At 42.4% G+C, this 16,958-nt stretch overlaps 1 protein-coding gene across 9 annotated transcripts in view; it reads left to right on the top strand.

Annotated features, from left to right (window-relative positions):
- The window catches only part of BRSK2 (BR serine/threonine kinase 2), a 301,974-nt gene that overhangs the window by 273,071 nt on the left and 11,945 nt on the right, over positions 1-16,958 (top strand). For all 9 annotated transcript variants that reach the window (XM_088057991.1, XM_005522357.3, XM_005522356.3 and 6 more), the window contains 4 exons: positions 957-1,005; positions 5,636-5,759; positions 7,643-7,823; positions 8,463-8,552. In XM_088057991.1, coding sequence (XP_087914117.1) covers positions 957-1,005; positions 5,636-5,759; positions 7,643-7,823; positions 8,463-8,552 — 444 coding nt within the window. The remainder of the gene's footprint in view (positions 1-956; positions 1,006-5,635; positions 5,760-7,642; positions 7,824-8,462; positions 8,553-16,958) is intronic.

Here is a 16,958-nt window from a genome sequence, read left to right as displayed (position 1 = left end):
TCCTGAGCCCACTTCACACTCCATCCATGCAGCTCTTACTCTCTCTGTTGTGGCTCTTAGACTGCAAGAAAATATGTCTTCAGTTTCTTCACTTGCTTTGCAAGTGAACCTAGGGCTCAGCCATTTCCCCTGTGGCTGTGCTCCACTGCCTCTCCACAGCCACAGGCTGAGCCTTATGCTGAAAAAAAAAAGACAGCCAGAGGCAATAGGCTGAAATTGTCCTTCTGAAGCACAGCTTTTTTGATCTTGGTTAATGCCTTTTTTTGCCTCCTTTGGTAATTGGTGCAAAAATCTCCTTAATACAATCACTGGTTTCATATATGCTGGCCTACTTCAGTTTTCTAAATCTCTGGAGTATTGAGATGTGCAAAATTTTCTTCCTCAGGCTCCAGGTGGCTTTTTTGCATGCCAGCAAAGGGCACCCAAAGTCACATGCCTTATCCTTGAATGTCAGCAGCAGCTCTCCCAACACCCTGTGGTTTTACAGGGTACCAGGACATGATCCTACAGGAAAGGAGGATTACAGCCATGGAATAGTTACATTTTGAACTGTGATGGTCGGTGACGTTGTCTCTGAGGTGGCCAGAGAACTGCAGAGAGTTGCAGCAGTGACTGAGCTGCATCCAGCTGGGCTGTGAAGCAATTGCAAAGCAGTTGCATTGGCACAGTGATTTTGGGTCTGAACCAGAAACCACTGAAGCCAGTGCAAGATTACCTAATGATCTAAGGAAGGGTAGAGTGAGCCTGGAAATGGAGCACTTGATTAGATGCAGAGATCTAGAGACATATGACCAGCATTCAAATGTCAGAATTAGCTTGCAGAGGCTAACTGGGCAATGGGCAAATGCAAGTGAGTGCAGAATTGTTTCATTGGTGTCAGGCAGAAAATGGAAGGTGTACTGAATCATCAAATTTCTTTTCTCCTTCCCTCTCTTTGGCTGTCCGTGCATGAGCAGTACCTACACCAGAAGAGATGTCTAATTTAACCCCAGAATCATCCCCAGAGTAAGTGCTTTGCCTTTTTCTCCACCAAATACCAGTGTCATTTCCTGACCTGAATGTCATAAGCTGACACATTTCTGTTCTGGATCAGTATCTGTTTGTAACCAGTTGTCCTGTGGGTGGGATAGAGATGTGAAATGATTCTTTTGATGAGGACTCTGCATAAAATCTATACCTCAGTGATGGCAGTGGGGTCAACAGGTGATGAAACAGTCTCCCAGTAACCACCCCTTTTTCTCATGGCTTGCTGAATTTGCTGGGTTTGTAACATGTTTCTTCCCTCTTCATTCATTTGGGTGTCAAGTAGATCACTCTTTGGGACTGGAGAGGCTAATCAGTGGCTAACACTGGCACTAGCTGTGTACCAAAAAGTCTTCCTTTTAGTACAGGAGAGTTTGCATCCTCAGGATAGCATGCAGGAGGCTGTGCTATGATAATTCAGAGGGATCTTTGGCTGTGAGAGCCAGTGCAGTGTTAATTCTAGGCAGCAGTACTGGGACACAGAGAAGCTGTTTCATATTCACCAGGCTCATTCCTAAAAGTCAGTGTACATTTCAACCATTTCACTGCACAAATGTGCATCACTGCATGGCAGGTTTGGAGGTCCCTGCCAGAGTGCTGCTCCAAACACTTCCTAATACGCAACAGATGCCAAATTATTCCTTTTTATTTTCACAGCTTGTGTTTGTGCACCCAATGCCCATAGACTTAGCCTGCCAACCAAGGCAATTTGGCCTCTTGTTAAGAGACTTGTATGAAATATTCATGAGTCTTGGGTGGGAATTTTGAGCTTAAAGTTTTCTAATTGGTAACAATGGTATTGTCTTCACAACCTGCCACAAACCTGGCTTTTATCTGGTGTGAGATGGGCACTCTCTGTGTAATAGTGCAGATTGGAGAGGGATAAAGACTTCAGGAGAGGGAGAAGTAGGGATTAGTAAAGGTATCCAGGAAGAAAAATGGAATGTACTATGTTTTCAACACTTCTGAGCAATTACTGATAGAGAGGCAAGAGAGAATTCCATAAAATTGGCACATCATTATCACAGAAATATACAATACTCTCTTCTCACATGTTTTTAGAGCCATTAAAACAGAAAACCTTTATAATAAAATTTCTTCTCTTCATTGCATGTATGTTGGTGGAAGTTTTGCTGTTAATTTATTGCCTTCCCTGCTTCCCACACACTCTTTAAAAGCTGGTGGAGAGAAGTAGTGCCTGTCATTTGAGGCAGTTTGGATGCAAGTCAAAGCCTAAGGCCCTCTTTTCTTTTTCTGTATAATTGCCAAATTAATGAGTTCAATTGGGCTTCACCCTGCAGTAAACATAATAGAAGTCGTAAAAAATAATGAACTAGATTATATTTTAATGATAGATGTCTGTTGCTCAGTGCCCACTTCCACATATCTTATTTTTTGCCATATTTTCTTCTTTTCTGTAAGAAATAAGATATCCTTATCAAGAGCTGTATTGACCTCATGGGTTGAGTGATAAATACATGTCCTAGCTCTGTCTGGTGCAGTAGTGCCTGCCATTCATTTAACAAACCTGATGATTAGGTAATACACTTCGACATGTCTGGGTAATGCTGTTCTTTCTCATGTGAAAAAGCCCTAGAAAATGTGTTAGGGATGACATTTAAAGAGACTTAGCTCCAGCTGGTTTAAACCTACAAAGCTCTGTTTGCTTGAGTAAAAATGCTGTTATTTATGCTAGGCAGGTAAACCTCTGGGGGTTACTGATCTGTGTGCTCAGAGACAGAGAGGGAACACAGAAGGCTACATGGTCAGACACTCCAAAAGTAGGAAAAGGGACAGCATTATAGGAGTGAGAAATTCTGGTGTGAAGTAATAAAGCATCAGCCTCTATTTTTGTGCTAATTTCTTGGCTTTTTTCATCAACTGGACACCTGATTGGATTCCCTAGTGTAATCTACATACCCAGCCTCTCCCACTTCTCCTATCTCAGTCTTCCTTTAAGAAGTTTGCCTTGGTAAAAGAAGATTCTTAATTTTAAGTACATTTTATAGTGTTTACAGCTTGATCAGAAGAGGTGCTGTAGCATGCCATTCAGGATGCTGAGGATTCATATTTTAACCCATGTTAGAACACTTAATGCCCTCTAAGAGGAGAAAAGCCTTTATTGTGTAATTTTACTCCAAAGGTGTCCCCTCTTCGCATTGGGTCTATTCCCTAGGTGTATGAGTACAGCTAGTTCTGCCAGTTTTGGAGAGAAAAGCCATTGTATGTGTGCTGTGTGTTGATTCTGCTTATTACAGAAACAGGAGAGGCCACTGACATCTATTCCATCTTATGTGACACCAGCAAAATCATTTTAGTGAATTTAAATGATTTACAAGCTGGAGCATAGCCCAGGCTAGCAGTGAATCTTCCAGACTCACTATTACTGGTGATAACCTCACTGAGGAAAAGAGCCCAGATGGATTCTGGAGACTCTAGACAATGTTGAACAGGAAAAAAACTCTCTATGTTCTGGGCCCTTGTTACCTGTGCTTGTTAAGAGACCTATAAATGAAGGGCCAGAAAAACCATTAATGAAAATACAAAAATGAGAAGTCATATTTTAAGATGGCAGATCTGCAATTAAATAAGCACACTTTTCCAGGCCCATGCTTCCCCTTGGCCCCTGGAGTCCCTGCAGCCAACCCTGGTTCAGATGATGATACATCCAAGCCTACGACAAGCAGCCATTTTAGATGGATAACCAGGTGCTAATTTACTAATGAGCACAGACCCCTTACATGCAGGGAGCTATTTCCCCAGCTCTCCAGGGGCTTGCAGAGTTGTTGTGGTGTGTGAGAGACACATGAGCTAATTAGTATGTAATTTTCTTTCTCACTCTAACCCTGGCTCCTTAACGACCATTTAAATGAGAGGCCCTTTCTCTTTACTGCTCCCTATGCTAATCTCTGGCTCACTGGCTTAGTTACAGCTGCCTATGAATATTTTAGGGAGTGACAGTTTTCCAGCCCACTTTAATTGAGTGGGGGGCACTGTTTTACCAAATTGCAAGTGAATCTTTCTGCACTCTTATTTTTGGTTGCCTGCAGTAAATGAAGCAAATCATTATTTGCCCAGATTAGCGGTCTTCCAGTTGTGGTCTTTCTGCTGTGTGCATTAAATGGGCAGTGGGCTCACAGCTGAATGATTCATGGGGCACTCTGGGATGGGGAACGAGTGCAAATTGCTGGACACTACTGAGGTCAAGCTTTGTTCTTTATCCTGAAGGCCTAGACTTCAAATTAGTTTCTTAGTTTGCTCCTGTCTCTCTCAGCCTTTGTACTTCCTCTCCCTCACTTTGCCACAGAAAGTGAGGTTACTAGCAACTTGCTCCAGCTGTGTATTGGAAAACTGACGTGTAGTAATCCCTTCTGCAGATGGCTCTCCTTGTCTGGAGAAATTGTCTTCTTCCACTGAGGGATGAATGCCCACTCTCTTGTTTGCCATACTGAAAAGTGGATTTGGTGTTATAAAATATGATGTAGAGGGGGGAAAAGGCAGTCTCTTGATGGCAGGTCTTTTAATTTCTGACATTTTTATGCTGAATTCTTCCCTGCTAGAATATGGCTGATTTAAGTGTGATTTTCCCTGGGTTTAGTTTGGTCAGGCAAATCTTTGGCTGTGTCTCATGGCTGACAGCCACTTTTCTCCTCTCAAAACCACACTTGTCAGAAATGCTACTTCCAGGTTCTGGATAATGTTTCTCATTAACATTCATGTCCCTGCATTCTTCATTTAGCCTGTTTAACTTAAAAGCCAATGTCAGTGAAGTGCATTGAAATGGTTAAATAATAATCAAAATCAAACTGTTTATAATCACTGTGAAAAAATAGAGTACTTTCATTTTATGATGAAACCACCATCTGATGCTGGAACAAACAGAGGAGCTGGACTTCTGTCAGTGGAAGGCCTGAATTGTGTCTTGCATGGTGTTACCTCCTTTCTTAATACTGAAAATTCATTCCTTTGTAGGCTGGCCAGAGTTCACGCACTGTGTAGACACCCTGAATGGGACTAATGAACAGGACAGTCTTTGTCCTGGCCTTGCATAATTGTGGATTTCACTCACAGATTGGAAATCTGTGAAATTGTAGATTGGAGCTCCAGTGAAATCAACAGCTTGCTTTAAAAAACAAGGTCTTGTGATTGTACAGGTCACCTCCAGAAAAGCATCTTTCCAAGTCCTGTAATACTAAAGGAGTTGAAATTGGGTTGGAAGGACTTAAATCTTTATGTTGCCAGGATCTGCATGTTGTCATAAGAAATTGATCCCCGGGGACAAACCAGAAATGTGTCCCCTGATTTATATGTATGTTATATATGCAGTATTCTTTGGTATGTTGGCTCAGTCAGAAGAGTTACCATCGCTCCTGATTTTTCATTGTTGGTGACACATGCTGCCGGACTAAGGCTGTGTGGTCTGTCATTTCATCGGCTTTCACCAAGTGAAATATTGTTTCTGATACTGTTTCCCACTTAGTAATACCATCACATCTGGCATGTCATCAAAACTTTTTTGTGTGTTTTTTAATATTTTTTCTAGCTAAGGGCATGTAGGAAATAAGAAATAGTGTTCCATATTCTAAACATCTCTTTCTTTTCATCACATCAGGCTTGCCAAAAAATCCTGGTTTGGTAACTTCATCAACTTGGAGAAAGAAGAACAGATTTTTGTGGTCATCAAGGACAAACCACTAAGCTCCATTAAAGCTGATATAGTCCACGCTTTCCTCTCGGTGAGTCACCCCAGCTGCCTCTTGGAGGCATCCCTCTCCGGTCATTCCAGGACTCCATGTGCCAAATGTTACTGGACAGGGCCTCTGCTCCTTCAAAAGCATCCTCTGTGGATTTAATTTACATGGCCTGCACTGGACTGTGTGTGAAATACTAACTGTAGATATTGCTCTCTAAGGTGAGAAAAGACTTCAGCCTTCTTGGCAAGGCCTCCAGGTTGCCAGAGTTTGGAATGCCACGGCAGTGGAGCACACTGCTGGCACAGTATCAAGGCAGTGATTTGCTGCTTTGTCAAATCAGCCTTACAGTCACTGTCTGGGCAGCAGATTGGGTCTCCTTTTAATGGGTATGCCCTCCACTTCAGCCAGACAAAAGGCCTGTCCTGCATCTGCATTTGTTACTTTAAATCCCCACCTCAGTGCTGTATGGCAGAAAGAAGGGTGATTTCTTCTGGTGTCCAGAGTTTCAGTTGTTGCAGATGAGGTTTGTGTACAGCCTAAGAAATCAGAGGGAAATTGTCTGTTTTTCGCAGTACCTAGAGGTAGCAGTGATGAAAAAGTCAGCACAGCAAAGGTAATTTAAGAGGTTTTTCAATTCAAGGTAGTCAACAATATAATTAGAGTTTTTCCAATAGAATTAAGAGAAGGAAACTTAATTTCTTATATAGTTTGTTATATTGATTTTTTTTTCCCCACAAAATACTGAACTCCATTTTAGTCTTTGTGATTCTGCAATGAACTTCAAAAAAAATCAGCCATAACCCTTGTTACTGTACAAGCACACAAGGAGGAAGTGCAGAGTAAGTGGGCATCAGACGCTGGTGTTCATCTCACGCTGGTTATAAGCAGCCATGTTACTGTATCAATTTCATGCATTTAGCTGTGCTTTTGGGTTTATATGGTGGTGTAGTGTGTTCTGCTGTCTACACTGGTGATCCCGTGCATTTGGTTTAGGTAGGGATTTGTGTGCAAAACCAGTGAATCATCTCTTACAGCAAGATCCAAACTGAAATGCATTGTCATAACCTGCTAATTAACCCCTAAAGTCAGCTTCTCAAAGAACTCATTTTCATTTTTCCTCCTAGAGATTAGAGACCAGATTTCCAGGAAATTTTTTGTTTGGTTTTTTTTAATCTGGTCTTTTATGAAGCAATACATAGAATACAAGTATGTTGTTAAATTTTGGAGGAAAATGTGAAAGGTATCTGCTTGAAAATTAGGAAGTTACGAAATTCCACCACGGTTCTGAATATACAGATGTTGGATGATGTCAGAAAGCTTCTCAGAATTCTTTTATATATTAATAGACATTTGGGTGAGTTATTTGCAGGAATGCTTTCCCTGTGGATATCCCAGGCACTTTAAGAGTCCTGATGTCTATCTGACATCGTAGAATCACCAAGCAACTGAAGTTGGAAAGGCCTTCAGGAGGTCTCCTGCTCAAGACAGGATCAGCCAGACCAGGCTACTTAGGTGTTTTTTAATACTCAGTTTTAATATTTAGTTTTATATCCCACTGACTTTTCTGCCCACTCCCTTAATACCACTTTTTGCTCAGCAAAAGGCATTTCTCAAAACTGGTGGATGAGTAGAAAAAGAAAGACTGAGTGTATGAAGTTGAGCAACACATGTAAATTCATAACTGTGTTGGGTATTCCACCAATATTCAGCCCTTAAATTTAGTCAGTCCTGTAGGCAGCAGTGCATTCTTCTGCAGCCTATGCTCTTACTGATTTCACAAGAACACTGTACATTACAAACTCAAGACCAGAAGCAAATGTAGCAAATGTTATTCATTTGGAAATGTGTGTTGTTACAAACAGAATTTTGCAGATTTTTTCCCTTTAGCACTGGTTCTACTATCTGCTTCTACCAACCTCTTTCAGATCCCAAGTCTCAGTCACAGTGTCATCTCACAGACAAGTTTCCGTGCAGAATATAAGTCCACAGGAGGTCCTGCTGTCTTCCAGAAGCCAGTGAAGTTCCAGGTGGACATAACATACACAGAAGGGGGAGAGGCACAAAAGGAGAACGGGATCTATTCTGTCACTTTCACACTCTTATCAGGTAATCATGGCAAAGCTCTAAAATGGGTGTGAGCTGGCTTGGTCCTTGCTGCTTATAGAGGCCTGCAAATTGCACTGCCAGAGATAAAAATATAGCTGGCTTAACCTTGGGAAGATTCAGTCAGGGGTGAGGACATCAGGAACAGAAATGTGTGATGGAAATGCAGGGAGGGAAGGAGATTCCCAAAGAGGTGAAGTTGGCACTGCCATGATTAGTGCTAAAATGGCTGTTCTGCACACCAGTTTTGGTGTAACTCATGATACTGGCTCCCTGTCTCATTGAAAAGTCCCAGAGTCTCAGCTGGGCACTGTGAGGCCATAGCTTCTTCCTTCTGACAGGAAGATGCACTCACCCTTTTCTTCTGGGTGGCCACATGCCCCCTACAGGGGTTGCAACAAAGAACAGAAGAAACAGACCCCCTCACCTTTTCTGTCTTTACAAATGGAGCCCCAAAGCCACTCCTCTTCCTGTTGAGTCCAGCACACCACAGTCCCTTTGGCTGAAGGACAGACACGCAGTCAGGACACTTCTGGGAGCAAGACTGAAGGGGAGATGCTTGTGATCCTTCCCCTGCAGCCTTGTGTGTGGGCTTGGCTCCCACTGCTCTCACAGCCACTTCTGCCTCTTCTCTCCCCGCAGGTCCAAGCCGTCGCTTTAAGAGGGTAGTAGAAACCATTCAGGCACAGTTGTTAAGCACACATGACCAGCCTTCAGTGCAGCAGTTATCAGGTAAGTGGCTTCTACTGTCCAGCATCTTCAGCAGGGACAGGAAGGTAAAATGCCTCTCATAGCAGGAGGCTGAGGGAGGCCATCCCTCTGATTACAGCAAAAAACGAGCTCCATTCAGACAGAGCAGTAACTCCCTGCTCCCACCCTACTCCTCCGTTTCTCCTTCCCTCTCCAGTGCTCCCAGCGCATTCCCCAGTTGAACAGCTTCTGCCCTCTGCCCGCCCAAAGAGCCATTTTCCCACTTCTCCATCAAAAGACGCATCATCAACAGATCTATCCAGATTTTCTCCAGCTCCAGAATCTCCCAGAGTAGGGACCTGCTCTAGAGGATACTTGATTTTCAAATCCTTCAGACTTACTTTAGAAAGCTCCAACTTCAGTGGCTCCCTGAACAAACTTGAGAGCTACTTTTAACTTAGCCATTAACATATGGTCAGAAGGTGGCTAATAGTTTCCAGCAGTGTGATCCAATTCTCAATACTATGGTAGCACAAATTATATACCAAGGTTCTGCAGAAGCTATATTTTATCTATTTGAAAAGTAAATTTCAATTCCTCGTGGTGGTAGAGAAGGCCTTACATGCGTGACCCTGTGCAATGACATCAATCTGGATGTGCAGGCAGCCTGAATTGATAATACAGAAGCTGGCCTCATCCCATCATTATGTAGCAGGTGTTCACTCTGGACACTGTAGTGGTTGTACACACACACACACACACACACACACACACAAAATCTCAGTGGTAACTCTTCTATCCTTTAAAAGGACAGAACAAAGAAGAAGGTGCAAGTTGAAAACTTAAGGCTGATAAGCTACTGGGAATGTGTCAAGGAAAGAAAAGTAGGGAAAAGCAGAAAGAATGTGCAGATACTGGGAATAAATAGGAGCAAGGCAGAGAGCAGAAACTGCAGCAGAAGACAGAGAGGCAGAAGGAGTGGGAGATGAAAAGGAAGTAAATAAATATTATGCTTTAGAGCCAAATTCTGTTCTTGACCCTTGTGTGAGCAAGCCAAGACAAAAGCGGGGGAGTTAAGCTGACATTACATCCTACAATTAAGTCCCAGATGTCCTTGGCTCATTGCACATATGGGTTACATCCTTCTGGTCTAACAGTGTGGCTTTAGCATCCAAAGATAAAATAACTGTATCTAGAAGTGTGTATGCCTAGTACCTGACAGAGAAATATCCTCAGTTCAGCGTCCACTTTGCTTTTGGCCTCCAGCACTGCTTGACCCTTCTGCATGCTGGAATACAGTGGTGCCCAGCACTTGGGTCATTCTGTTCAGAAACAAGGAAAACAAGGGCACTATAAGGTTGATTCAGGTTTTTACTGTCTGGACTTCTGAAATGAAATCAAACTCAAGGAAGCAGCTAGAATTTTCTGCCAGCCCTTCCTCCTGGGAAATGCTGGGGCTCAGTGGGAATGAGGGGATTGAGATAGGAAAGCATCTAAACATATTTCATATTACTCCTGATGTGTGGACAATATTCAGGCATTCCTTGTTCTTCGGGAATGAAGTATACCCTTACTTTCCTGTGAGGAAAAAATGGTTTATAAATAACTTGATGATCTCTCTTAACTTCTTCACCCTAATTTGTGCTAGTTACTGAGGCTCTATAGAAAAATTTGAACCCTCTTGCACACTTGAATGTGAAGCAGGATATCTCCCTAAGAAAGCCGTATTATAGCAGGAATAAAAACCATTCATCTGACCAAGACTCAGGGAAATGTTATGGGCATAGTCTGCTATGAAAAATGTATCTGACTTACAGTTTTGCTCTGGTTCTGGAATGGAAAAATGAGAGCATATTGTTCTAGCAGGGAAAACCCAGCCTGACCTCTAATGCCAGAGTGGAATAGATAAGTCCACGTGGAGCAAAACCAAAATGAATGGTCTCTTGAAATTTAAAAATGAGAATTCCCATGGCTGGGGACTTACCCAGGCAAGACAGCTCACAAGACACAGTGCCAAACTGTTCTGTATTACACCACCTGACCTGATCAGGAATATGCACGTCTCTTGAAAATGAGAGAAGTCAACCTGAAAATTTTAGGTTGGAGCAGCATACAAGAAAGAGAGAAAGGGAAGGGAAGAGAAGGGAAATAAAGGGATTTTTACCAAAAAAGAGACAACCTTTGCATCAAAGAAGGGTTGCCCAGTAGTTCACATCCCCAGCCACTGAGAGTAAGGGGAAGTAAAGGGATAAAGGACAGAAGAGTTCACATTCAGCACCTTGCTTAGCTGGGTGTCTGGCTGGAAACGTGAGCAAAATCTTCATTGAAATTGTCATGGAATTAATTGGCATTTCTCACTAGAAACAAAGCAAAGTCTTCTCTGTTTCTCTTCTCCTTCCATGTTGCCAGCTCTGAACACCATGTAGGGATTGTGGTGGTTGGGCCCTTCAGGTTCATGGTTTGAGGACACTCTGTAGGCAGTCTACTGCTGCAACAGATTGAGCTCACCTTCACTTAGACTCTCTTCCTCCATGGCTCTGAGTATGGTACTGTCTCCTGACCAGCCACACTGGTTCAGCACTGGAGCTTTTCCTAGCTCCTCGTGCACAGACAAATCCTATGTGTTTGTCTCTCCTGCCTTACAGTTCTGATGCTGTTACAGGTGGGATGATGAAAGCAATTTGTGAAAGGTGCATGAGTGTAAAGGGAGACCTGCAGAAGGGGAAGATTTAATGAATTCAGTATAAAGCAGAACAGCAAGGCCTAATGAACATATGGCAGTGAGAGTCATTCTCTCTGCTGCCCCTCTGATCTGCTGTGCAGCATCCCAGCCCCCTGAGCCGGCCTGCCTGGGTTTCAGAATGCATTTTTCTCTTTTTCATTCCTCCAGCTAACAACAGTGTTTGTAGATGTCATGTTGCCCATGCATCTGTGTGTGTGTGTGTGTGTGTGAGCCTGTTATGTACCTGATTTAGGCAGATGTGTTTCTGTGTCATCACACTTAAGCACCTTATAATATCCCTTCCTCCATATATCCCTTCATTCACTTCCATTTTTCCTTTCTAAGACTGGCTGTGCGTATTTTTTCTGGCATACTCTGAAGCAGGAAAGTAGATTACCTCCTTTACCTGAAAGAAAGTGTAAATAAATGAAATCCATTCCAAAAGTTCATGTAACGCTTCTAAAATTCACTGTCTCGATGGACAAATTTAGTGCAACATACCAGCTTTGTATCCTAGTGTTTCAGGACCTCTGTGCCATAACTGCTGAGACAAATACCAGGTCTGTGACTCATGACTTGCATAGAACAAGTAGATAGGGATTGAGTGTTCATTTTTTCTTCCTAATGAAAGAAACTAGAGGCCAGTGTAAGATAGTGGAAGCCAAGTACCAAAAAAGCCATTGGAAAGCGTGTCTTCGTGTAATCTAGAACTGGTGAAACTCCTCACTGAGACATGTTCTGAATGTGAGCAGCTTACAGATGCTTATCTTCCCCTGAGTACTGCTTCTCACTCACAGGGAGGTTGGATAACTCCCTGCAGAGAAATCTTTATGGGATTGCTAAACAGAGAAACTGCAGCAGGTTCAGGAAATCTCCAAGCTGAGAGTGGTGAGTGAGGCAGTGGGAGGAGAAGTGCTCTGTATGCTTGGCCTGCTCTTTCACTCCTGGGTGTCTGTGGAGCCGCTGAGGGAGACAGAGCACCAGATCACAGAATATTCTGAGCTGAAAGGGACCCACAAGGATCATCAAGTCTGACTCTCAGATCGTTTTGGCCTTTGATCTGAACCAGAAAAATTGTCTATGTGTGCTTGTTATTGGTATCACAAAAGCCATTACGCTCAGTGAGACCATGAAAGGACCCCTTTGGGATCAAGAGGGAGTCTCACTGTCTGTGAGAGCAGTCAGCCTTGTCTTTTGTCCAAGAATGGCTCCATCCAGGGCCCTTATACTCAGAATCTCTACTTAGGTAATCCCTGGGCAGACTGCCCTTTGCTGGGATAAAAAGATCTCTCTCCATGGAGGACGATATCTCAGATTTGTTCCTTTGTTTCAGCCCAGCACTCTTTCCATTAAATCATGGTCTGTTTTTCTCTGAAGCCTTTGCATGAAAGAGTAATAGTAGCAGCTGGTAAATAGGGACATGCAAAAGCCATCTGTGATCATTCACAGGGTAGCAATTTTTATTTCCCTAATATTTTCTTGCTTCTCTGAGCTTTGGTTTTAAGTGTGGGATGCTACATATTCAGATTTTTTTCCCATTTTCCTAGGTTCTAGGCAATCAGCAATACTGAAATAACCTTTATAACTTCTTTGTAAAAGCTTTTCTGTTTTTTTATTATATTTATTGACTTCATATCAGATTTTATGTATTGACATCTCCAAGTTCAGAGCATCTCACTGTTACTGCTGGAAGTGCCTTTCATCAGCATAAACAAGTGTTTAGAGACCATATCCAGCTTCAAAACAGGGCAATGCAAATTCTTGCTAGGGCACTGATCTGTGAATTCCAGGTATTTTATAGCTCACAAGAGCTGTGGGCTGACAAATTGCTGCCAAAAAAAAGTAAGAAACCTACAGTTTCCAAATGCATGAAGGATTTTATCAAGATGGAAAAGGGAGTAAGGAGCAAATGAAGTGCTTCCAGCTGCAGACTCAAAAAAAAAGGACTCTGCAAATACCAGTTTGGAATTAGATTGCAGGTCAGTTTTTCTGGGGTTCATTCAGGTCCCAAGTTTCTCTTGTTTCCTACAATCCTCTGTGACCCCTTATGTCTTATACTCTTGTAGTGTCTAGTATAATTACTTCATCTTGCTCTCATAGTTCCACCTGCAAAAATGCCTGTAATGCCTGGTTGGATTGGCAGAGCACTGTGTTTTTGCTCAACAGCTTTAGTATTATTACTGAACAGCCTTCATTAAAATTAACTGAAATAGTTACTGGTAGTCCAGAAATAAAGCATGTAGAAAAAAAGTCCAAGCTCTCCAGAGTTTTGATAGGAAAACAGAGAATTTCAAATAAGTACAAAAACACTGGGGAATTTCAATCTGCATGATAACTACCTTGGACCAGAGGAGCTGGTGGCTCCCTTGACATTATCTCCCTTAGTGGGAGTGTTTACTGGGGACTGTGAGCATCTGGCATGAGCTGCTCAATGCTTTCTGGGATCCAGCCCTGCATTTGGAGATCTCAGGGGAGCAGCTGTTTGGGTGAGATTGCCTGGGCTGGGCTGGGTCTCAGAGATATCAGAAGCATCACAAACCAGGCAGCTTCCTTGTGAAATTTATGTAGGATAGAAATTAAAGAATAAAGAAAATGGGGAAAGAAAAGTCAACAGAGCGCTAGTAGTTTCTAATGGATTCAGAGTTTGTTTGGCCTTTTGAAGGGAGATCTTATTTTAACCAAAGCATTTGCCATCTGTTAATGAACTGAACTGGGTGTCATTTATGAAAGAGTCTTGGTCAAATCCAAAGCATGACTTCCAGCAATTCCTACAAAATAAGGAATTGCCTTATCATCAGAAGGATTGAGAGCTGGCACTGCCACCATGTTTTAATTTAAAAAATAATCAGGACACATTAAAAATGCAGTTACATGACCCATCAGTGCTTCCCAGACAGTTAAAAGCCTTTGGACTCTGGCTTTATTCACTTAGAACATCTGGATCCCACAGTCACTGTGGAGTATGGATTACTATCCATGAGCAGAAGCTGACTGGCAAGAATCTTAAGACTTCCAATTAGAATAAAAATTCTGCTTTAAAATGATGGAATACTTTATCGACAGAGTATTTACCAAAGCAGATGTTACAATATGAAGTTAAAGAAAATTAAAGAAATTAAATGAAAATTAAATGAAATTAAAAAAAAAAGAAATTAAATGAAATTAAATGAATTAAATGAAATTAAAGAAGTCTTAAAGTAATTATTCTAAAAGAGAAGCTGACGACACATTAATACTGTCTTTTAGGTGATGCAGTATGAGCTCTGGCTCTGCCTTAGGAATTGCGGAAAAAACATCTGATCAGGTGTTGTAAAGGCACTACAAATACAAAAAAATTCCTGTGCAGTTCCTGGGAATAACCCTGACAATATGGAGAATTCAAAGCATAGTTGCGCATAAAAGTTTTAAGAAAGACAAATGAGAGGTTTAATTAGTGTTTGTTTGATTTTTTCCCATGGTAATCATATTTCAGAAAATTTTCCTCATCCATCAAAACTAATTCTATAACATGCAAACTTACTTTTTTGGGAACCAAATGGCATCCAGAGCCCAAGATATTCTGCTGTCAAAAAGCCTCTGTTACAATCCATTTTTTGTGTGTAGGTCTGTCAGCTTGTATTCTAATCACACAACTAATGTGTGTAGACCTGTGACACAACTGACTTTAGGTACTAAGTAGAGCTGTGCTGACTACAAATGAGTTAGGAAAAAAAGGCAGTATTAACTTAAGGAGACATGATTACTTTTTACTTTGCTAAAATCAAGAATGAAAGAGAAATACCAATTTCAGGAGGATCTTAGTAACCACCCACAATGATTACCTGCTCTGACAGTATCCAAATACTATTTTTTTGTTCCAGATTTCTGGTTACTGTGTGGCCAGTGAGTCTGGATACACTTGAGGGAAAAATTCCAGGTGTTGGAGGTGGGAGTCAGAAACAGTCTTCTGGTCATATTTGAGATTTTCTTGGCTCTTACGTGTTCTTTCAAAGCTAAGTTCTGCTCATTGTTGTGTGAATGCTCTGGGGTCTACCACTATAGACCTGCATCACTCTGCATTATAGCAAAGGGTGGGTGACTCTGAGGGGGCTGGACAGGAACCCGTAAAAGGCACAAGACAACAAGGTTCTCCTAGTTAGTAAAGAAAAAAATTATAACGACCTATGAGTGTGACTTCAGTCATTGACTCGATCAGCAACCATAGGCACTTCCCAAACCTGTGAGGTATCTTCAGGGAGAAATATATTGAAATTGTATTGTATATTAAATTATTTGCCTGCCAGACCAGGCAAAGAATTTCAGTGGCAGGTAAACTCCTGGCCCTTCTGACACCTCTGTTGTGTTGTTCTAGATCTTGAATGTTCTCTTCTCCTTCACCTCCGTCCTTCTTCCCCTTTCTCTCAATCTTGTGCCCTTCTGAGAGAACTTCATGGGTATCAACTCCCACTGACCTCTGCCAGCCCACCTTTAGCCTCGGGGATGGAGAGCATGTAACCACTGCTTAGATGCTTTCACCAGTGTCACTGGACCAAGCAGCTGCCCTCTCTACTCCATGCTTTCCCAGATGATCTATGCAGCACAAGCCTGGCTGCATCAGAAGAGGTGCATAGCCACGCTCTTCTAGCATGAGTTCAGCCCACCCAAACACCCTCCCTCCTCTTATGAAATTACTTTTCTCAATATTTAACAGGAGGAATGTTGAGAAATTATCTTCCCCTCTGTCCTGCAGACTTTATAGCAGTAGCTAGCAGGGAGTAGTTAGAGCTTTCTGGCAATTAGGGATTTTCAGCATATGTGTGCATGTTTGCAAGAAGCCTATTTCTTGAATACCCAAGTGTTCATCAAGAGCTCAGGCAAGAGGAAATCTGAGACTGATCTGAATGCTTTAACTGGTAGCCACCTGCTCAGCAGTGAGTACTCCACATTGACCAGGAACACAGTGATTTAGACCTCAAATGCAAGGGAATCCTGGCTGAAAGCAGCAGATCTGGCTTGACAGCAGGTTCCACATGGAAGCGTCCAGCTGGGCTGGGCCTTTCTGTTTTAAAGCTGACATGTGGAGCTCCTTCTGCTTGTTGCACCTGAGTAAGAAGCACCCAGATTCTGTGGCAATGGGAGCTATACACAAAGTAGACAGTAATGTCTTAGGGCCAGATTCTGCCACTCTTTCCCAAAGTGCTTCTATTGCCTGTGAACACTGACCTTGAAAGCAACAGCAGTGAGAGATTACACTTGAATGAGAGAGTTAGATTGAAACTTTGACATTATTCTTTGGGTTTTGAAAGATGGGTTTGAGCCGTGCAAGTAGCTTCACTCCATGTCCAGTAGCTCAGGGCTAAATTTCTTCCCTCTCTCCAGGTTTTTGAGCTGGCTGGACATTTCCCAGCTGTTGCAGGCTAATTTGCAAAGCTAGCCAGGTGAAACACTGTATTCAAGGCTTATATTTTGCTAATGTGGTGGCAGAGTATTTCCCACATCTCATAAATACCTCTAGCTACGATAAAGGGGTGAGTGGAGGCAGCAGTACTGAAGCAGCTCTCAGTCACAGGGCCAGGTTTGCACTGGCATAGAGTGGGTGGCAGAATTTGGCCTGGGTTGTGTAAACACCAAGATGTGTATATGTTTCCTGCTTCAGGTAATAATGTGCTAAGTTACTACTTTATGCACAGAGGTATGGAAACCTTTTTTTATGTTTTTCCCTCCCTCCCTCCTCTTTCCGTTCTATG

This window comes from Pseudopodoces humilis, chromosome 7 (genome assembly GCF_049639895.1).
Source record: "Pseudopodoces humilis isolate 2021_Gansu_Grassland_sample_001 chromosome 7, ASM4963989v1, whole genome shotgun sequence".
NCBI lineage: Eukaryota > Metazoa > Chordata > Aves > Passeriformes > Paridae > Pseudopodoces > Pseudopodoces humilis.
Note: the sequence above shows the minus strand (reverse complement) of the source record. Positions and strands in the feature narration are given on the sequence as shown.